We start from the raw sequence: 23390 nt of genomic DNA, 5'->3' as shown, positions 1-23390 counted from the left end.
ACATTGAGCTGGGACACAGAGAGATGGTCATTGAAGACAGAGCAATGACACGGAAAGGGTGGGGATGAGAGCCATGCCAAACCACAAACAAATTAAACGATAGAAATCAAAGTGGGCTAATCAGAAGCTAAACTAGGCACATTTTAATGGCAGCAACTTTATTACTACTATCATGGATTTGCAGAAATGTTTTTGGTTACTTTAAATTCATAGCATAGAATCCCATAAAATGGTTATAACAGCTATATAATGATGACATTCATACAATGTAGGTTAACTACTCTACATGTAAAGAGTAGAACTGGAGAATACAAAGTGGTCATCAATATTCAATAAGACTAGGACCAAACAAATGCAAATTTATTTGGTCAACATGAGTCGTGATACTCAAAAGTACTTGGTTAGAATTTTGTTGTGACACCACACAATCCTATCTGAGAACTATGTAACACATAAGAACCAGTGTTAACCAAAGCATAAGACCTATATAACACAAGCCTGATACACAGAGCCACACAAGCACTCAGTTTAAACTTCAATCCAACTGTTCAGCACATATCAGGAGTCATGTTTGCATGAAAGACTCCCTGAGAAGCAAGGCCCCACACACACACACCCACACACACCTCCCCCACTAACTCACCCGGCAGTCTGTTCATGTTGACCCCCTGGGCGGACAGTCCAATGCCCATGTACCTGTAAACAGTAGTGAGAAAAGAGAACAAATGTTAAAATCAGGATCTGTGTAGAACTTACAATGTTACTTTAACAACAGGCAGCATTAAACCAGAACCAGCACTGAAGCGTCTCTTATTCAACCCACAATCACATTAGGGGTGGTATTATGAATATCATAAAATATCATGGTACTAGAAAACATTTCTACAATCCATGATATACAGAGCCCTCCAAAAGTACTGAAACGGCAAAACGGCAATTCTCTTGTTTTTGATATACACTCAAGACATTTGAGTTTGACATCCACAGATGAATGAGACAATAAATCAGAATTTCAGTTTTCATTTCCTGATATTTACAACTAGATGTGTAGGGCTGCAACTAACGATTATTTTCATAATCGATTAGTTGACTAATCAACATTACAACACTGATGTCCAGAGAATGTGGACCAACATGTTACAGTGTGCTGAATCTGTCATATGTGTACAGTACAGTGGGGTAAATAAGTATTGAACGTGTCAACATTTTTTTCAGTAGATATATTTCCAATGAGGCTATTCACATGATATTTTCACCAGACATCAGTATTAACTAAAGAAATCCGGAAATATAAAGAATTCACAACCTTAACGTCCATAAATGAAGTTATCTGTAATAAAGTGGAATGACACAGGAAAAAAAGTATTGAACACGCTAAGAAAAAGCAGTTCTCCAAGGCAAGGAACCAGCTGAAATCCATAAGTAATTATACCCCCTATCTGTGCAAATTAATATGAGCTGGTTTAGTAAATTCATGGTCTATAAAAAAGGCTTTACATTACCAAGGTGTCACACAAGAAACATCTCATGATGGATAAAAGCAAAGAGTTCTCCCAAGACCTTCAGAACCTTATTGCTGCAAAACATATTGATGGAATCGGATACAGACATATTTCAAAACTTCTGAATCTTCCAATAAGCACCATTGGGGCCATTATCCACAAGTGGAAGCAACATCACTCCGTCATCAACCGGCCACGCACAGACGCTCCTCGCAAGATTTCTGACCAGGGAGTCAGAAGAATAGTCACAAGAGTAGCCCAAGAGCCAAGGATCACTCGAAAAGACCTCCAGAAACACCTGGACGCAGCAGGTGCCATCGTCACAGAGAAAACAAAAGGCAATGCACTCCACTGCTCACGCTCACCCACAAGACTCCATTACTAAAGAAAAGGCATGTCGAAGCTCTTTAAAGTTTGCTACAACTCATTTGGATAAGCCTATGGAAAGCCTATGAAACCTTTTTGGCTGTAATACTACACACAATGTTTGGAGAAGAAATGGCACTGCACATCACCTTTAAAACCCTATACCAACAGTGAAGTTTGTAGGTCTAAGCATCATGGTGTGGGGCTGTTTTTCATCACACGGTACTGGCAGACTTCATATAATTGAAGGAACGATGAATGGAGCCCTTTACCGGGAGATTCTTGAGAAGAATCTGCTGCCATCCACCAGGACGATGAAGATGAGACGTGGGTGGACCTTCCAGCAGGACAACAATCCAAAGCATACAGCAAAGGAAACTCTCAATTGGTATCAGAGGAAAAAATAATCAAGGTGTTAGAAAGGCAAGGTCAATCACCTGACTTGAATCCAATTGAACAAGATTTAAAGACAATAAATTTAGAAGAATGGGCCAAAATCACACCCGAATACTGTGGCCGATTAATTTCTTCATACAGGAAGTGTCTTGAAGCTGTCATTACAAACAAAGGCTTCTCCAGTAAGTATAAAATAAATTTCAGTTAGCGTGTTCAATACTTTTTTCCTGTGTCATTCCTCTTTATTACACATAACTTCATTTATGGACTTGAATGTTGTGAATTCTTTATATTTCCAGATTCTTTGAGTTAATACTGATGTCTGGTGAAAATTTCATGTCAATAGCCTCATTGGAAATATATTTACTGAAAAAAATGTTGACGCGTTTAATACTTATTTCCCCCACTGTACATAAGCATTAATACCGCAAACAAATCCAACATCACCTTCCTGTGTCTGTTTTTAAAACGAGACAAAACACAGAGACACAGGCGCACACACACAGATACACACACCAAACTATGTACTGCTACAGCACATTCACGGAGCCTTTCCACACTGATTCAATCCAGGCTAAAGAAATCATCATGGCGATGGGGAAGTCCATATTTGGTAGTGGAGAACGCAGCATTCAAAAACACATCTAGAGCTACATCACTCTCAGCAAAACAACTAAAGCCATTCAACTAAAGGCTCAATTTCTACTTGTGAACTCAGGATGGTCTCCTCAATTCAGAGCTCAGCAAGTGACATCAAATCAACATGGCTGTCCACAGCATGAGAAGGAAACAAAGCTAACGCACAGATTTTGTTTTTATTATATTCTGCTAAAAGGAACACAAATGTATTTCATCATCAAGACAGCACCAATGTTTATCGAATTTCATTTTGTGTATCGTTACACCCCTAATTTCTATTCGATGGGCATCTTGCCAAGCCTTAAATCCCATTTAGGAAATTCTCCACATTATAGCATTACCATACGTACTGTACAGCCATTCATTAAAACCAGTTCCCACTTTTCTGCAATGGCACATGTGATAGGACTATTGCGCTATTATCCTCAAGTTGCAACTTGTAATTCCCTGCCTGCAACCGGTAAAAAGCACCAAAAACAACCCCTCCAATTTGCACTGAATTTCCACTTTGCACGTCCAACATCCTGAGGAGGGAAATGACGTTATTACAACTCGCAAAGTACCACTTACAAGGCACCATGAAAGCAGCATTAGTTTGATGAAAGCTGTCTGTGACATTCTGCCCAGTTCTACTGTTTACGTTCCTCCATCAGACCACCAATTCCAGCTTTGAAAACACTTACCCATCCCTCCCTTTGCTGACAATCTTCACCTCGAAGTAGTAGATACCACAGGCAGCGGGGATTGGGTGGGTAGCTCGCACGGATGCTGCGTCTTTGTGGTTTTTGCCGTGACCTGGAAAAGGGAGCGCATAAGTAGAAAACAATGAGTCATTGATTCAGGGTTTTTCCTCCACAGAGAATTCAAAGGCAGTTACCTTTCTCAAATTACATGCTGCCATTACCAAAAACCATGGACAGTTCTGCCGTTCTGTTCAGTGGAAACCTGTAATCTAACTGTAATACCATCATCACTCCAATGAGATGCTGTATCAATTAGTATGCTCGGGCAAACAGACGAATTGTGTTTTCGTTTTGGATCAGAGTGAACACTGTGTTTTTCATTTCAAAGCATGTAAAACCTTGTGATCACACACTTCTGACAGACACCTATGACAGACAGAGTGAATACTGATCCGAGATAAGCTCTCCCAGTCCATCATGTTATATTCAGAAACAACTAGGCAAAATTACACCTTGATTAGCAATCTTTCTTAAAACTGAATATGTAACCTATTTATTGAAACCACATGAGACCAAACCTAGAACCTGGGCCTGGAAATAGGCCCATCATTATTTCGCAACCAGACAAAGGTCTCTCTCTCTCTCTCTCACACACACACACACACACACAACTGTGACTGTAAGAAGACGCCCAAAGCCTAAACAGTGCATTAGTAATTATCAACACATACGCTTGTAGAACTAAAACATAAAAAGGTCACAATCAATACGTTCCATTCAGTTCTATAAATACTGCCAAAGTTTACTTGTGTAATGAATCACAGGAATGAGTACAATTGTCATATCTAATATTATACTACAGTGCTGCTAAATTCTTGACTCTGATTGGTCAGGTGTTGATTCATTTTCTACCAGTAGGTCTGACGGGAGTGCTTTATTTAAGAAATATTACAGATTGCTATTAATATGTCAATCATTTCTATAGTAACAATTCCTGCGCAGGGACACTCCACGTATCAATAATAAACAAATATTTAACTGTTTATATAGTGAAGCTGTCTGTAAAGTAGGGTTGTCACGATACCATAAACATATTGTACGATACTATACCAGCTCAAGTATCACGATAACACACAATATTGTGTTCATTCATAATTCAACAGACAAACCAGATTTCCCTTTGAATACTTTATTAATGAGAATGAATAACTGGCTATTAGGAAAACTCCAGAACAACTGGCAAGCAACTAATTCAATGCCTTACATATTTTATATATTGTTCCCTAGAGCAATGAAATCATGCAGAGTATTAAGAATGAACACAATAAATAACAAAAAAATTTGGAAATTAACTTAAAAAAAAAAAAAAAACCCTAAAATTGGGAACGTTAGCTCGCTTGGGATCAAACACGGCTAATTTTACAGGATTCGTGCAGATGCTTCATAATGAAATTCCATGACTTTCCAGTACTATTTTTTTTGTTTTCAAGGACTATACAAGAGATGTCAGTCAAACATATTCTTTATTTCTTCTTTTTTTCCCCAAAAACCTTTTTAATAATAATAAGTAGAAGAAGAATAAGAAGAATAAAATAATGAGAATAAGAATAAGAAGTGGAAGAAAAAGAATAAGTAAAAAAAAAAAAAAGAAAGAAGAAGAAACCAATGTATATATTGTGCCTTTCCCAGCAGTGCTGGACTTAATTTGCATTTCGTAGGCATCTTCTTCTTCACCATAACGTCAGTATACTCCAGTATAATGTCAGTATACTCCAGCGAGTGACAGGAGCACTGTTGGCAACAACATTCAGTGGAAAATAGTTAAACGTTGCGAGATAATGTCATGTACTAATTAACATATTCATTAAGCCATCATGCCATTTTTGCATTCTGCCCAGTGTCAGCCCTTTACATCTGTGTGCTTCTCTCCTACTCTCTGTGCTCACATGCTGTATTTTAATGCAGTCAAATTCCCAATAAAGCTGTTCTCATTTACTCATTTTTCTATTTGTGTTGTCAGACAACGGAACGAGTATGAAATAGTGACTGAACTGCGGCCCATTAAGACACTACATGTTCATTAAGCCATGTGCTGTCGTATTTTATGTTATAGGATTGTATTCGTGTTCTATTGAAAATAAACACTTCAAAGTTATTTAGCGTATTTATTGACTTTTTATAATTCAAGCAGCACTAGATACAACCCCAACTCCAAAAAAGTTGGGACGCTGTATAAAATGTAAATAAGTGTAAATAAAAACAGAATGTAATGATTTGCAAATCTCATAAACCCATATGTTATTCACAATAGAACATAGAAAACATGTAAAATGTTTAAACTGAGGAAAATGTACCATTTTAAGAAAAAAAGGTCATTTTGAATTTGATGGCTGCAACACGTCTCAAAGAAGTTGGAATGTGGCAACAAAAGGCTGATAAACTAAGTGTTAGTAAAAAGAAACAGCTGGAGGTTAGTCAGTAACATGATTGGGTATAAAAAGAGTATCTTAGACAGGCAGAGTCTTTCAGAAGTAAAGATGGGCAGAGGTTCACCAAATCTGTGAAAAACTGCGTCTACAATTTGTGGAACAATTCCATAATAATGTTCCTCAAAGTAAAATTGCGAAGACTATGAATATATCATCATCTACAGTACATAATGTCATCAAAAGATTCAGAATCTGGAGAAATCTCTGTGCGCAAGGGACAAGGGTGAAAATCAATATTGCATGCCCGTGATCTTCGGGTCCTCAGGCGGCACTGCATTAAAAACAGACATGATTCTGTAATGGAAATCACTCCATGGACTCAGAAACACCTCCAGAACTCAGTGTCTGTGAAAACAGTTCGCCATGCCATCCACAAATACTGGCTAAAGCTCTATCACGCAAAGAAGAAGCCATATGTGAACATGATCCAGAAACGCCGCCATCTTCTCTGGGCCACAGCTCATTTAAAATGGACTGAGGCAAAGTGGAAAACTGTTCTGTGGTCACACGAATTGAAAACTTTAAATTCTTTTTGGAAACCATGGACGCCGCATCCTCTAAACTAAAGAGGACTAAAGAGGAGAGGGACCATCCAGCTTTTGATCAGCGCTCAGTTCAAACGCCTGCATCTCTGATGGTATGGGGTGCATTAGTGCCTATGGAATGGGCAGCTTGCACATCTGGAAAGGCACCATCAATGCTGAAAGGTATATACAGGTTTTAGAGCAGCATATGCTTCCAACCCATCTTTATTTCTGAAAGACTCTGCCTCTCTAAGATACTCTTTTTATACCCAATCATGTTACTCACCTGTTGCCAATTAACCTAATTAGTTGCAGAATGTTCCTCCAGCTGTCTCTTTTCAATAACACGTACTTTTCCAGCCTTTTGTTGACCCCATCCCAACTTTTTGAGACGTTTTGCAGCCATCAAATTCAAAATTACCTTATTTGTTTTCTTAAAATGGTACATTTATTCAGTTTAAACATTTGATATGTTTTCTATGTTCTATGGTGAATAACATATGGGTTTATGAGATTTGCAAATCACTGCATTCTGCTTTATTTACATTTTACACAGCGTCCCAACTTTTTTCTGGAATTGGGGTTGTAGAAAATGGCTATTTTCAATGTTTTCCAGTATATGAACTTCAACAAGCCAAATTCAAAATCACCTTGATTTTAGTATTTACACACAGCGGTTAGCATAACGTTAGCTCGCTTACTAGCAAACAGGAAATCTTTAAAGATTAAGGCAAAGAATTTAAATGAAGTGGAATTAATACTTTTTTTCCCCTCAAGATCATGGTTGAAACCATTTTTTTTTAAATCATGTTCTACGTATTGCTCAAGTTATTTGTACAAGAAATAAATTTGACTATTACACCTTTAAAGTGTCTCATATGTCTGTCTTTAGGACACAGGACTGCACTTTCAGGTTTCTTGTTAACATGACAAACTGCAATTTAAAAAAAAAAATTCAATTTAAGAGAAAGAAAAAGAAAGGCTGGTGCGAGAATGAGAATGTTTATAGCTGCTATAAGGTGAGTGACAATAGCAGGAAGTAACTGTTGTAGATTATTAAAGGGGGAAAACGTATGATGAGTCCAATCTTTAATTTTTAAAATATGGATAAAAAATGAATGTAAAAAAAACAAAAAAAAACCCCCAACATTGTAATTGTTGGTGAATTGTTGTTTTGTGGTGTAAGAGGAATACAACACTTTGGGGAATCTGGTTCTTAGAAGAGCGTATTCTGGCACATTTTATGACTTACTTCTGACTAGGGTTGCCACGAGACCGTAAACACCTTACCATATTATACCAGCTGAACTATCACGATCCCAAGCAATATTGTGTTCATTCATAATTTAAATCTACAAAATGAACCACATTTACAGAAATACATATAAATGAAAACAGACAAAACAAATTTTCCTCTGAAAGCTTTATTAATGAGAATGAATAAGTCGTTTTTTGAGAAAATAGTATTAACTGCCGCAGATACAACATTACTTACAGTTCTACCGTATTGATGATACTACCGTTTAAAATATAGTATTTTGAAGCATTAATATCGCAATATTACCGTAGTACCAGTACACTGTGCAACCCTACTCATGACTGACAGCCAGGGTATATTTATACACAGCACACACCAGTAAACAAAAGTGATTTCATCGTCAATGCATTCAGCTAAGACTGCTATTGTATTTTAAATGCTATTTTTGGTAAAATGCTGTTTAATAGCACTATTTAGTAGTGTATAAGTTGGAACTTAGTCACCATCACCATAACTACTCTAAACTTCCCCGTGTACTGCAGGTGCTGTCGACCCCGCGTGCACAAACACAGTGGCTTTGTTGTTGTTTTGCTACATCAGCAAGTCTACAACACGTCCAAGCCTATTAAAACATCAATCTGATTAAAGAAACTAAAAAAAACTCATTTCTGTCAGCCACGCTAGAGCTGAGCAGAAAGGCAAGGACCATTACGGCGATACGGGCGAGTGCCACAGAAATATCACACAGGCTATGCTGTCTATACCTTTCCCCACTGGGTGTCAGTGCCTGTGCTGGTCAGAGCCAAACGCTTTAAAGGGGCGGTTTGTAACGTCTAGACACTTCTGTTGCCGACAACGAGACTCACATTTGTAACGCCAGCATTGGCAATTCTTAACCTCACGCCCTCTGTTGAAACTATATGCCTCGGAAACCTGGCAGATCCGAGCCGAACCCCGTTCTTCATATGTTGCTGAACAAATCAAAGAAAACAAAATGACCTAGATCATGGTTCTTTAAAAGCACTTCAGACATCGATTAGTATAGCTGGATTTAATTGGTTGAGATAACTGTGCAATCCTATTTTGCCTGGAAAGGGCAGATATATTGAGATTCGAAACCATGATCAGTGCATCAATGGTATTCAAACAAAGACTGCTGCGTCATCGCTGTAAGACATGAGTAGGCATGTCTATATCAAATGTATCAACGGTTAAGTTTTAGATTTGGGACAGGGTGTTCCTTAAAGTCAGACACATGTTGTTAGACTTCGTATGAACGTCAAAGGACTCGAGAACAAATCTCCATTTACTGTGACAGAAAGCAAGGGAGCCACATCACTGTTAACGTGAAGCTCCGAAGCAAAAAATGTAATAAGAAAAATGTGGAATAAGCCTGCATCTGAGCAGGTCCGACTTCGTGGTTTTGTCGTCTTGCTAACAAGTCCGACAACAGCTTCAAAGAATGGAAAAAAAAACAGGATCATGTCAAAAAGGTCAACAATCCAATCTAGCTAATTCAGTAACCCATGTACGAAGAACAGTCAACTTGCTGTGCTTAAGGTGGGAGTGGAACCTACAGTGGCCTCCACTAATATTGGCACCCTTGGTAAATATGAACAAAGAAGGCTGTGAAAATTTGTCTTTATTGTTCAACCTTTTGATCTTCTGCTAAAAAAATTCACAAAAATAGTCTGCTCTCATGGATATAAAACAATTGTAAACACAACACAGGTTTATAAAAAAAAAAGATTAAAAAAAAGAAAAAAAGTGATTTCATATGAGGAAAAATATGTTTGAAGTACATTCCCACTACGATTTTACATTTTTATAGTACACCTGGGTGACTAGGAACAGGAAACTGTTCAACCATGACTTCCTGTTTCACAGGGGTATAAATATAAAGTAACACATAGGCCAAATTCCCTTAGTCATTCATAACAATGTGTAAGACCAATCTGTGATGTGCAACAAAAGGTTGTTGAGCTTAACAACATGGGAAGTGCTATAAGAAAATAGTACAAGCATTGAAAATGCCCATTTCCACCATCAGGGCAATAATGAAGAAGTTCCAATCAACTGGGAATGTTATGAATCAACCTGGAAGAGGACGTGTGTCTGTATTGTCTCAACGCACTGTGAAGAGGATGGTTCGAGTGGCCAAAAAATCTCCAAGGATCACAGCTGGAGAATTGGAGAAGTTAGTTGTGTCTTGGGGTCACAAAGTCTCCAAATCTGAAGTCACCTACATCACCACAAGTTGTTTGGAAGGGTTTCAAGAAAAAAAGCCTTTACTCTCATCCAAAAACATACTCAAGCATCTTCAGTTTGCCAGACACTACTGGAACTTCAAATGGGATCGGGTTCTATGGTCAGATGAAACTAAAATAGAGCTTTTTGGTAATAAACACCAGATGTGGTTTTGGCACACACAGAGAGGTAGCCATATGGAAAAGTACCTCATGCCCATGGTTAAATATGGTGGTGGCTGTGATTAAATATGGTGTTTTGGGGCTGTTTTTCTGCCAGAGGACCTGGACATTTTGTTAGGATACATGGCATCATGGACTCTATCAAACATCAACAGATATTAAATGAAAACCTGACTGCCTCTGCCAGAAAGCTTCAAATGGGCCGTGGTTGGATCTTCCAATAGGACAATGATCCAAAACACATAAAAATCAACACAAAAATGGTCTACTGACCACAAAATCAAGGTCCTGCCATGGTCATCCCAGTCTCCTGACTTGAAACCCATAGAATACCTGTGGGGTGAACTGAAGAGGAGAGTCCACCAGCGTGGACCTCGAAATTTGAAGGATCTGGAGAGATTCTGTATGGAGGAATGGTCTCAGATCCCTTGCCATGTATTCTCCAACCTCATCAGGCATTATAGGAGAAGACTCAGAGCTGTTATCTTGGCAAAGGGAGGTAGCACAAAGTACTGACTAAAAGGGTACTGACACAGTATTGACTAATAGAGTGCCAATAATTGTTGCACACCTATATTTAACAAATGTATTTGTTTTTTTTATATACCTTGCTTTGTTTGCAGTTGTTTGATATCCATGAGAGCAGAGTATTTTTGTGATTTTTTTTTTTTAAGATCAAAAGGTTAAACAATGAAGACAATTTTTCACAGCCTTCTTTGCTCATATTTACCAAGGGTGCCAATATTAGTGGAGGGCACTGTGTCTCAGAGCCAGACAAATGTAAACAGGGGCCTGAAATTAAGCTAAATAACTATTCTGAGTGAAGAGCTTCCCAAACAAAATTAGCAGCAGTAACGTCATTTCTATTCAGACCGTTGTACTGTAACTGCAAGTAAAATGGTTGCTTCCTGCTCAACCTCCAATTATTTCTTTGATTTCACTAAATATTTTCCGTCTTTCAGCTTCAATTTTCAGACCAGTCTTAGGCACAAGGCTTGGAGGTGAGGATGCTCGTGACAACACAATATTTTACCCAACATGCTAAAATATTTACATTATTATATATTATAATAGTATATATATTCTTGTTATATATTAAAATTAGGTTTCATTTTTCTATGAAACCTAATTTCTAGGTTTCAATTTTCAATAACAACAACAATGTGAAACTTCACATGTAATTAATTAATGCATTCTTGACATTTAAAATCTAAAAGATGTGAAAACTAAAATAAAATATATATTTATGATACTTTCAGACAACCTGCTGCGCATTGGTTGCCAGTAAAACACACCACAATAGTGTGTAACTAAAAACAGAACGAGGTCTAGGTTTAGATTTTCAGATCACACCCGAAGACCTTCTCTTAAGCCTGATGCAATATTCATAATCCGTGGGTCATATCAGACGATGACCGAGCAGCACATTTAAAAAGATAATGTAATGATTGTCCTATCCAGTGTATAACTACCAAAAGCCAAAAAGTGGCCAAACTCCAAAGGCTTGTATTGAAGTGTCAGGGACAGAGACTGATTTAGGATCCACTTTTCCCTGCAGACATATCCTAGATCTTACGGTCTTGATCCGCGTATAGATACGGGCCCGGGTGTCAGTTTGCTTTCGCTCGCTGAGTGTTTAGGCTGAATGTGAGGTGAGTATCCGAGTAGGTTTATAGCTGTTCATTTAGCTATATGGGTGCTAAATAGAACGTGTGCCATGATGCCCTGATTGATTAATACTAAGTAGGTTATTTATTTCAGTATCAACCAGAACCAAAAAAACATGCATCTCAAACTCCAAACAAACGGCATTCATGCATCTCTAGTGCCGACTATGTATGTATGCATGTAGGTCATTCTGAACTCATATTATTTATATATATATATATATATATATATATATATATATATATATATATATATATATAAAAATATATATATAAAAATATATATATATTTATATATATATATATATATATTTTTATATATATATATATATATATTTATATATATTTATATATATATATATATATATATTTATATATATATATTTATATATATATTTATATATATATATTTATATATATATTTATATATATATTTATATATATATATTTATATATATATATATATATATATATTTATATATATATATATATATATATATATATATATATATTTATATATATATATATATATATTTATATATATATATATATATATATATATATATATATTTATATATATATATATATATATATATATATATATATATATATATATATAAAGCGTTATCCGAGAAGCCCTCTATGTCCATAAAAAAAAAAAAAAGTGTCACTTCACGCAACTGGAAATGATGCAGTTACAAATATGGAGCTGTGCTAACAACACGCTGGCTGCTCATACCGCATTACTCCGGTCTATTATTATGCTGAGCTATTATATTACGCCTAATAAACTGAGTGAATATTCATCCTCCCTGAACACAGTAGCAATATTAAATCAACCTTATTTTTAGCTTCTCATGTCCTCTGAGCCACAGCAGGCCTCCAGACAAACATCCATAATAAAACATTACATTGCTCACACATGCACAAAACCTATTTATAGCTCACTTACATGAGCAGAGCACCGTCAGACAACCCTGTATGTGCTAATCCCACACACACACAAATAGGGACACCCACGCAAACTCAAAAAATGCACACATATGCGCCCACTCCTGCCCCGTCCGCTCACATACTCTGTTCTATTTATATAAACGACAGAAAAACACATGCGATCTAAGAGCACAGAGGCGCAAGACGACCCTGGTGGATTTTCTATTTCACCATGTGTGCGTCCTTCTCGCTCGTGCACACCCTCGCAGAGCTTACATCCACTTTGCATAATCATAGGCCTGTCACTAGTGAACAGATAACACCTTCAACCTCTAAGACACAGCACTTGATCACTTTTTTGTGTGCCAGAGCTGCTGTATAGTCTTATTTACAGAATATTGATTCCCCCAAGCCCACTTTATGTGTCCTTATCAACCGACTACTGCGAAACGGCTTCATCGTTCATTAAAAAGGAAACCTTATTAAATCCCAAACACAAAAGATTCTCATGTTCACGTTCAGGCCATATTCCCTTCATGAATGAACTCTTGTCTTCTGAACAAGACAGGAATCTAAATACCAACACACGCTTGAGTCATATTTCTTTTAAGGATGAAGGAGTCGCACGACTAAACTCATTGTACTCAAAGGCTTTCCACTGGGAACGAATGGCAGAATTGACGACGCGGTGCACGTTCACAGTGCGACGAGACAGAAATAAATCCAGGAACAGGGGAAAACGATAAGAGGGAAACAAAGGGACGAGGAGTGGCGTGCCAGTGTCAGCAAACGCAGCTTCCCAGGCTTGCGCCCGGACACTAAAAAGAAGCCACGACAATCTGGCAGTGTCAGGGAACATGCATGACTGGCTGTTTAGAACGCACAAATTCCTCTTCACGGCCGAACAAGGAGCATAACGAGCAAACCCATCGGTCTGTTCATCCTTCCACTGGTAAAAACAGAAGCTTCGATTCCTTTTCTGCAAACGCTGGCTAGCAAGTTCACACTGTCGGACTAGAAGCAGGAACTGACTGACTTACAGACTACAAGAATATAGAGTTACATCATGCCACATTGCATTTTGGAGGCAGCAGACATCTTGTGAGGAACGTGGTGTTTGTTGGTATTTGATTTGCTTTGAATGCTTGCAGAACAGAGGAAGGAAAGGGGAAGGAGATCATACTAAAGCAAGATGTCAAACTACAGTATCCAAACGAGTGCAATTAACGTCAAAGCAAAGAAGTAAACCAGTCCGTACAGGATTTTGCAGCGTTTTTTTGTGATGTTAGCGGTCACAAATTTGTTTTTCTGCAGATAACTACTTGAACTGGCGAAATCGCGAACGCATGAAATTGTTTTGCGCGGTCTTTAACGGCGATGTTCGTTGGTAAATGAGACCTTTTAGCTGTACTCATGTTCGACGTACGTGAATTGAAGAGGGCTTCGACTGAATGCGTGGCGTGACGACGTCACATGACGCGTCTTTCCCAGATCTGCGGAAATTTAGAAAAATTGCAAAATCCTGCGAATATTGCAGTTACCTTGATTTCGCGTTAATTTCTGCAATCGTAGAATCCTAGTGGGACCGAGTAAAAACTCGTCCACACTCCCATTTCTAATCTGCAGAGTCATAATTACACAGGCTCAGAATTCAATTGCATATAATTATGATAGTTCATGAAGTCGGCATTTCGCTTCATGTTTTGCCGCGTGAGCTGCTACATCACCGTTGAGAATTGTAATAGAAAAGAAAAAGGTTTATATCTGAAGTAAGTAGAAAACTAAAATGAACATGAATTTGTAATGAGGCAGGTCATAATTACATGCTTTCCATAACCAAACACTGTTTTATAATCTTTATCTGTGTTCATTGTGTAAAGTTATAAATAAATATAAAGTTATAAATATTATAAAGTAAATAAGTATTGGACGCATCAACATTTTTTTCAGTAAATATATTTCCAACGAGGCTATTCACATGATATTTTCACCAGACATCAGTATTAACTAGGGATGCACCGGATGTTCGGCAGAAGAAATTAAAAGGCCGAATAAATTTGACCGAACAATGACGTGTTTGATGACGCGCCAAAATAGCCTAGCACCAGAGTGAGATACGCATATTTCACAACCTCCACTTCCTGCAGCGATCTCGGAGCGATGAGGGGGTGCACGCATGCATGAGCTACTTGCACGAGCACATGCTCTTCGGATGTTGACAACCGTGACATTGTTTACTGTGGACACGTGCATTTGTTTTGTTTCTGTTCCGGAGTATTCTGTCACGTCGCGAGACGTAAGGGAGTAGAGTACGGAAGCAGGTAAAGACGTATTTATTTAAGGGAACATAACATTAACAACGTATCTAACTATACTATATCTACTATAATACTCCGCGAGGTGTACAGGGACGCGAGTGGTATATATCCCCAATATAATCAGCTGTATAGAACCGAATAGAACCATTTTTAGCACTCGTCAATGCACTTTTTTGTTGTAGGCTACAAAGTGTTCCATTCTTTCAGCAGTCAGTTATAGACTAACATAGGCTATTCAAGGGGGGCTCAAAGATGACCACATCAAAATATTTTTATTTTACTCATTTATTTATTTAAAGTTACATTGTGCCTTGTTGGTAGCCTATGCCTGCTGGAATGAAAAAACAAATGTTCAGTGTTAAATACATATTTTGAAATTGTAGTTTTTGTAATTGATTTTTTCCTTTGAAAAGCAGGACAAAATAGTAAAAAGCACATTTTGACTATTTAATTTATGCAATGGTGAAAAAAATGGCAAAATAAATGGAAAAAACGCAAAAAACGTGTTCGGTATTCGGCCAAGTTTTTCATCATATTCGGTTTCGGCTTCGGCCAATAATTTTCATTTCGGTGCATCCCAAGTATTAACTCAAGAAATCCAGAAATATAAAGAATTTGCAACATTAAAGTCCATAAATGAAGTTATGTGTAATAAAGAGGAATAACACAGGAAAAAAGTATTGAACACGCTAACTGAAATTTATTTAGAACTTAGTGGGGACGCCTTTGTTTGTAGTGACAGCTTCAAGACACTTCCCGTATGAAGAAATTAACTGGCCGCAGTATTCGGGTGTGATTTTGACCGATTCTTCTAATCATATTTCAGAAATCTTGCGAGGAGCGTCTGTGCGTGGCCGGTTGATGACGGAGTGATGTTGCTTCCACTTGTGGATAATGGCCCCAATGGTGCTTACTGGAAAATTCAGAAGTTTTGAAATATGTCTGTATCCGATTCCATCAGTATGTTTCGCAGAAATAAGGTTGCGAAGGTCTTGAGAGAACTCTTTGCTTTTATCCATCATGAGATGTTTCTTGTGACACCTTGGTAACAAAAAGCCTTTTTATAGACCATCAATTTACTAAACCAGCTAATATTAATTTGCACAGATAGTGGGTATAACTACTTATGGATTTCAGCTGGTTCCTTGCCTTGGAGAATTGCTTTTTCTTAGCGTGTTCAATACTTTTTTCCTGTGACATTCCACTTTATTACACATAACTTCATTTATGTTGTGAATATGTGTGGATTTCTTGAGTTAATACCAAAGTGTGGTAATAATTTCATGTGAATAACCTCATTGGAAATATACTTACTGAAAAAAATGTTGACGCGTTCAATGCTTATTTCCCCCACTGTATATTATATACACCTCTACATAATAGACACCTCCATGGAAGCGTGTCTTTTGTTTGATCCATCAGAGCACATAAAGCTCATATAAAGCTACTTAAACTGCACTGTACAGTAACAGGACCGAGGGGATATTGGTACTGTTCTACTGTACTGTAGTGAAAATCAAACATCCACTCATTTTGGACTGAAATTGCAGCACAGCAACAACAGTGGCCTACAGCAAGTAGCTTAGCAACAAGCTAGACGGTTAACGCTAGTGATAACTCTAATGTTGATGATTAGGTTCTCAAGACAGTGATTAGTATGGCCAAGACACTCAGGGAAGGAAACAGGGAAGGAGCTGGTTGTGGAGAAGACCACCCTAAGTTGATGGGTTGAGGGGGTGTTTTCTGTGGGTTTTGCCAGTTGTAGGAGGGGAATTACAAGGTGCAACTTCTTGAATACAGCATTAAATTATCACACTCACACACACACACACACACACACACACACCATGTAGACCAAAATTTAGCTAGTTCAGTTCCTACAGGTGTGTGCACGTGTGTGTTCACAAATTTTTGTTGCCACATCATTTAAATCTGCATTATTAACTGTGCTTAATTCGTTTAGATGCTATAGTTTGACATCCCTATAGTTTGACATCCCTATAATTTGACATCCCACTCGTGTAGATGCTATAGTTTGACATCCCTATAGTTTGACATCCCTATAGTTTGACATCCCACTCGTGTAGATGCTATAGTTTGACATACCACAGTGGTAGCTCAGTGGTTAAGGTGTTGGTTTACTGCTTAGACGGTCATGAGTTCAAACCTCAGCACTGTCAAGCTGCCATTGTTGGGCCCTTGAGCAAGGCCCTTAACCCTCAATTGCTCAGATGTGTGAATAAGATAAAAGTTGCTCTAGTTAAAGGCATCTGCCAAATATAATAAATGTAATCCCAGCAGCCTTTGTTCCACTATAACCTATGACATTTTGATACAATGCTGAGCATGATCGTCTTCTTGCTTCTTGTTTCAGGGCTCTTTCGGTTTTGGTATGGGGGCACAAAACCATAAACTGAATCTAGTAAACGTTCAGCTGTTACACGACCTATACCTCAAATACTCTCCACAAACCTCAATACAAAATCTGAGAGATTTCTAACAGAGAGCCTTAGCACTGTGGACTGTCGCGCCATCCTGCTATCCTAATTAAAGCCGAGACAGCTCTTATCTTGACAAAGCAGCGACTCCAACAAATCAGCCTCAGCGCAGCATTCAGAAACGGAAACGGGGCACACTAGCCAAAATAGCACTGAAATCACCAGGGCAAGGGGGAGCAGCAGCTTAAATCCTATACGAAGCAGAGCTGCTGCAAACGCGTTGGGACTAAACGTGCCCAGATCCAGATTAGGACAGAGAGCCGAGCTGAGAAGCGCATGCTTCTGTCAATACTAATCAAATCTCAAATAAGCAGCATTATCAGATATTAACTTGCAGCGATGATAATAATATTAATAATAATAATAATGTCCTTCTATTCATGATATTATACTGATGAAAAAGGAAATTCCTTCATAATACAGCTCATACAGATGACACCGTTACTGTGCAGTCTGTAAATTTAAACTGATGAGTATGAAACACTCCTGCATTTTGAGTGGAGAGACACAGAGGTAATATTCTGAATTGGTCATTTAATTAATTTAATTCACAATCTAGGCTGCAGTCATCAAATCTTTCCATATTAACAACGTTAATATGCACAAGAGAGAGAAAAAACAACACCTTTATGATCATTCCACTGAAAATCTCAATCACCTTCACCCTCAGCTTCTTTAGCAAGGCAGTGGTTGTCTTGGAGGTGTGCTTGGGGTCGTTATCATGCTGGAATACTGCATACTGATCATGCTCCGCTTCAGTATGTCACAGTACATGTTGGCATTCATGGTTCCCTCAATGAACTGTAGCGCCCCAGTGCCGGCAGCACTCATACAGCCCCAGACCATGACACTCCCACCACCATGCTTGACTGTAGGCAAGACACACTTGTCTTTGTACTCCTCACCTGGTTGCCGCCACACACGCTTGACACCATCTGAACCAAATAAGTTTATCTTGGTCTCATCAGACCACAGGACATGGTTCCAGTGTAATCCATGTCCTTAGTCTGCTTGTCTTCAGCAAACTGTTTGTGGGCTTTCTTGTGCATCATCTTTAGAAGAGGCTTCCTTCTGGGACGACAGCCATGCAGACCAATTTGATGCAGTGTGCGGCGTATGGTCTGAGCACTGACAGGCTGACCCCCCACCCCTTCAACCTCTGCAGCATTGCTGGCAGCACTCATACGTCTATTTCCCAAACACAACCTCTGGATATGACGCTGAGCACGTGCACTCAACTTCTTTGGTCGACCATGGCGAGGCCTGTTCTGAGTGGAACCTGTCCTGTTAAACTGCTGTATGGTCTTGGCCACTGTGCTGCAGCTCAGTGTCAGGGTCTTGCCAATCTTCTTATAGCCTAGGCCATCTTTATGTAGAGCAACAATTCTTTTTTTCAGATCCTCAGAGAGTTCTTTGCCATGAGGTGCCATGTTGAACTTCCAGTGACCAGTATGAGGGAGTGTGAGAGCAATGACACCAAATTTAACACACCTGCTCCCCATTCACACCTGAGACCTTGTAACACTAACAAGTCACATGACACCAGGGAGGGAAAATGGCTAATTGGGCCCAATTTGGACATTTTCACTTAGGGGTGTACTCACATTGTTGCGAGCGGTTTAGACATTAATGGCTGTGTGTTGAGTTATTTTGAGGGGACAGCAAATTTACACTGTTACACAAGCTGTACACTCACTACTTTACATTGTAGCAAAGTGTCATTTCTTCAGTGTTGTCACATGAAAAGATATAATCAAATATTTACAAAAATGTGACGGGTGTACTCACTTTTGTGAGATAGTATATATGTGAACCTTCCACAAACTGTTGGCACAAAGTTTGAGCACAAGAAAGTTTTGTAGACTGCAGCTTTAAAGATTTCCCTTCACTGGAACCAAGTGGCCCGAGCACATTTCAGCATGACACTGGCATGGTTTGCCAAAATGGAGTGCAAGAACTCGAGTGTCCTGCACAGAGCCCTGACCCTGACACCTTTGTGATGAACTGGAATGCTGATTACATGCCTCTACAGACCTCCTCACCCAACATCACTGCCTAACCTTACTAATACTCTTCTGGTTGAACAAGCACAAATCCCCAGAGCCACGCTCCAAAATCTAGTGGAAAGTCTTCCCAGAAGAGTGGAGGGTATTATAACAGCAAAGCGGGGACTAAATCTATAATAGGATGTTCAACAAGCACGTACAGGTATGATGGTCAGGTGTCCACTTACTTTTGGCCCTATCGTCTATGGAGAAATCATAATGATGACTTTGTTGCCCTTTGATGAACAATGATGTGTGAACATATTATTATGCTACTTGTTACAATATTACTTACTCCTTAGCCACAGGTTGGTAAAACACTCTGAGGAACTTGTGCAAGTTCCACCCTGTTCGAAACGAATAAACGATATAACAATAAACCAAAACTGCCCATGGGTAAACACACACAGAACTAGTACAGGTATGAGTCATCCAAAATAATAATAATAATAATAATAATAATAATAATTTTCCCAGAACTGAAGTGAAAAAGTTTTAAGTGAAAATAAGGGCAAAATATTTTTTCTGTATTTATGTCTAGATATACTATCGTATTGATCATAACACTAAAGGAACACAGTTCTGAGATGATGTGACTAAATCATTAGTAAAGTCGCTGTGAAAATTTAATTTCAACTGGAAGTCAGGGCTGGACATAACGAGCGGCTCCTCCCCCTTTAATAGTCGATAGCATTTAGCTCACCTCACAGCCAGGGAATCTACAGGTGTGTTTGACTTCGGTTGCGGCTGGACGTACCCGATTGCCGAGAGTTTCTGCTTGCGGTCGGGGGAGGAGTTGAAAACGGAGCCGTCGAGTCGGACACTTCCCGCTTCCCGTAGTGACGCCCGTGCCGTGTTCGCTTGTGTGTTCAACGAAGTGGATTAGATGTAATGTTTCTCCAATAAACAGACATCTGAATTTCACATGTAGCAACCAGAAACACTTTTCATGGAATTAAAGGTTAAGTTTGATCAGTTTTTTTTTTTTTTATAAACATGACGCAATATAAACATTAAGATTATTACATGAAAAGGGTTTTTACGGTTATAAAAATACAGATTTGCAAGCCTTAGCGGAACCGAAGGTGTCAGAATAAACATGAAAAGCGCGTCATCGTCATCATGGGCGAGTCTGGCCAATCGTGAAACAGCTGTGTCGCCGTGCAGCCGCTCTGGAGGAGGGAGCCGGGTCTCCCGTATGCTTATCACGGTACCTTCACGCTATACGTCGCAGTGATGCAGCGTCGGCGCTGTCTCAAGTTGGACAAAAAATTTAAGTTGGCCGCCGATTAGTCGGCGCCACGCCGCATGAAGTCGAACGCACCTATTAACACTACGGATTCTACAGAGCATTTGATTGGACAGAAAATCTGACGTGTAGAATGATGTCATCAGAATAGTTGATCCGTATTGGTGGTAGAGAGAGACTGAATTTTGAATGCACATCTCTTCTAAACGCGAATTGTGTCATTGTTTTGGAGCACACTAGCTTACAGATAACCTTAAGGCTAACATATTCCTACTAAAAGCCACAAAACTTTGATTTCATCTCATTTATTTAAGCAAACAAACAAACAAAATGAAGTATGATTTAGTAAACAAAGCAGCTGTTGCTATTTATGGAATCTGTACAAAGGAAACAAGAGACTACGCAAACTGAAAGCTGTTAAGGCATCGCAGTCGCGGCGTGACATCACTGCGACCAGTGTGACATCACTGCGATCAGCGTGACATCATGTAGCGCTGCTTGCCATGTCTGACGGATGAACGTAACCGGTTTCAGAGCGACGGTGGAATTTTTCAGCGGGTCGATGCGCCCTGACCCTTTCTAACAGGTTCATTAATAGGTAACGCAGCACAGCTTTATGCGCTCGGTATTGTGACAGACTGAACAAATCAGATTCACTGTTCACTGTTGTAAAAACAGTTATTTTATAACTGTTGGCTATAAAATAAAAATAAAAAAACAAAAGAGGCACTTCAACAAGGTGTGATCATTCAACACACTACATCTGCAACGAGTAAACACAAGGGAACGAGAGAGAGACAAACAGACAGACAGAGAGAGAGACAGACAGAGAGAGAGAGACAGAGAGAGTAAAAGAGAGAGTCAGAAAGAGAGAGACAGACAGACACAGAAAGAGAGAGAGACAGAGAGAGAGAACCAGAGAGGGGGAGAGAGAGAGAGAGAGAGAGAGAGAGGCCTGAAGGCCAGGGCTCACGGATTGAAAACACTTGAAATGTTCCAGTAATCTCCACAACAGAGTTCATCGGATGTTTAATCCTCCTGGCTGAGTTCACACACACACACTCCAGTATGATGTGTAACTAAATATAACTAGCTACTGTCTCTCTCGCTAAATCCCACAGAAAATAGCCAGGTTTCTTATCGTTTGGGTTTTGCGACAGCAGGCCTGGTGACAGCTCCCTGACAAGAGTCCTGTACACCCTGCTCACTCCGGTGCTCATCAAAAACACACACACACAGGTATAAATCAGCGGTTTGGAAACGCTTCAGCGGTATCTACCCGGTTAATGTTACCTGGATTCCCATGGGCAATACAGGGCTTGGTAACACTGTGAATAATTTAGTGTAAAAATGAGGGAGAAGACTGGTGTAAGGAAAACATGGCTTGGCGTGGTTTAAAATGCTCCTGGGAGAACAAGTTAGCAAAGTCAGCGTTGTAATGCGTTATACTGCAAAACAAGACAGCGCTCTCTCTCTCTCTCTAACCATGTTGTTGTTTGTTTTGGGGGGTTTTTCTGCGTTAGCTAGCTAGCTAGCTTCTATGGCTAGCCGGACTCTGAGCTGGTTTAGTTGTACATGTCAACCATTTGGGCAATTTGTCTTTTCCTCTGCTGAAACAAAGCAGAGAGACGGAAAATCAGCTCAGAGCAGACCAGGGAGGTTTCAGACTCTACACACAATCACATTCAACTAAAAACACGGCGCCCGTTTCCTTGGAGAACGTCAAGGCCCAAACCATGACAGTTAAACCCGCGTTAAAGAGAGTGTCCCGCCTGTGTACCTTTATAATGTACCCGCAGATTGTTCTGCGACAGCCCGATGTAGCTGTATTTATCCTTGGGGCTCCATGACCGGGGTAAGGGGGTCTCTTCCTCGTTCACGGCCGGATAGAGCCGCTTCAAACGCTCGTTTAGCTCCTGCTCTTGGTCATTTAAAGCAGGATCCCCCTGTAACAGGCTGCCTGCTCCGAGCTCTGCCATTTTTTTGGCCTGTGTTTTGTTTTCCTTTCTTTGCTTTTCCCTACCTAGTTGTGTCAATCTTCCAAAAGAGAGAACGATAGACTGAGGAGAACTAGCAGCAGCGATATCCCCGGATAACCACCGCTCTACAGTCATGCGCGCAGTGCATTGTGGGTAGTGTAGTTGAAGGTATTGTCCTGCGCAATATTCACAACTGATAAGCAAGGCCCGATACAACTACAATACCCAGAAATTATTGTACACGAAGCTTTCTGAGGGGAGAGAGACAGAAGTACAGCTCAGTACATGTAGTTTTAGAAATTAATAAGTGCACATTCATGGTGTTCGCGACTCACTTTTATCAAATACACGCGCAGACATCGAATTGTATTATTGGTGTGCATTCAGAATCAATATTCCTCTATTTAGACACAGT

At 39.3% G+C, this 23390-nt stretch overlaps 1 protein-coding gene across 4 annotated transcripts in view; it reads right to left on the bottom strand.

The window, feature by feature from the left end:
- ranbp10 (RAN binding protein 10) overlaps positions 1 to 23131 on the bottom strand; it is a 63025-nt gene extending 39894 nt beyond the window's left edge. For 2 of the 4 annotated variants that reach the window (XM_053623161.1, XM_053623162.1), the window contains exons 1-3: positions 22777 to 23122; positions 3587 to 3698; positions 644 to 696 (exon numbers count right to left, since the gene is read on the bottom strand). In XM_053623161.1, coding sequence (XP_053479136.1) covers positions 644 to 696; positions 3587 to 3698; positions 22777 to 23110 — 499 coding nt within the window. In that variant the 5' untranslated portion in view covers positions 23111 to 23122. Of the gene's footprint in view, positions 1 to 643; positions 697 to 3586; positions 3699 to 22776 lie in introns of all 4 variants that reach the window. The other 2 variants (XM_053623164.1, XM_053623163.1) reach the window with 2 other exon arrangements.
- Between the last annotated feature and the right edge of the window lie 259 nt (positions 23132 to 23390).

Source organism: Ictalurus furcatus, chromosome 4 (genome assembly GCF_023375685.1).
Source record: "Ictalurus furcatus strain D&B chromosome 4, Billie_1.0, whole genome shotgun sequence".
In the NCBI taxonomy this organism is placed as follows: domain Eukaryota; kingdom Metazoa; phylum Chordata; class Actinopteri; order Siluriformes; family Ictaluridae; genus Ictalurus; species Ictalurus furcatus.
This window is presented reverse-complemented; position numbering and strand designations above follow the sequence as displayed.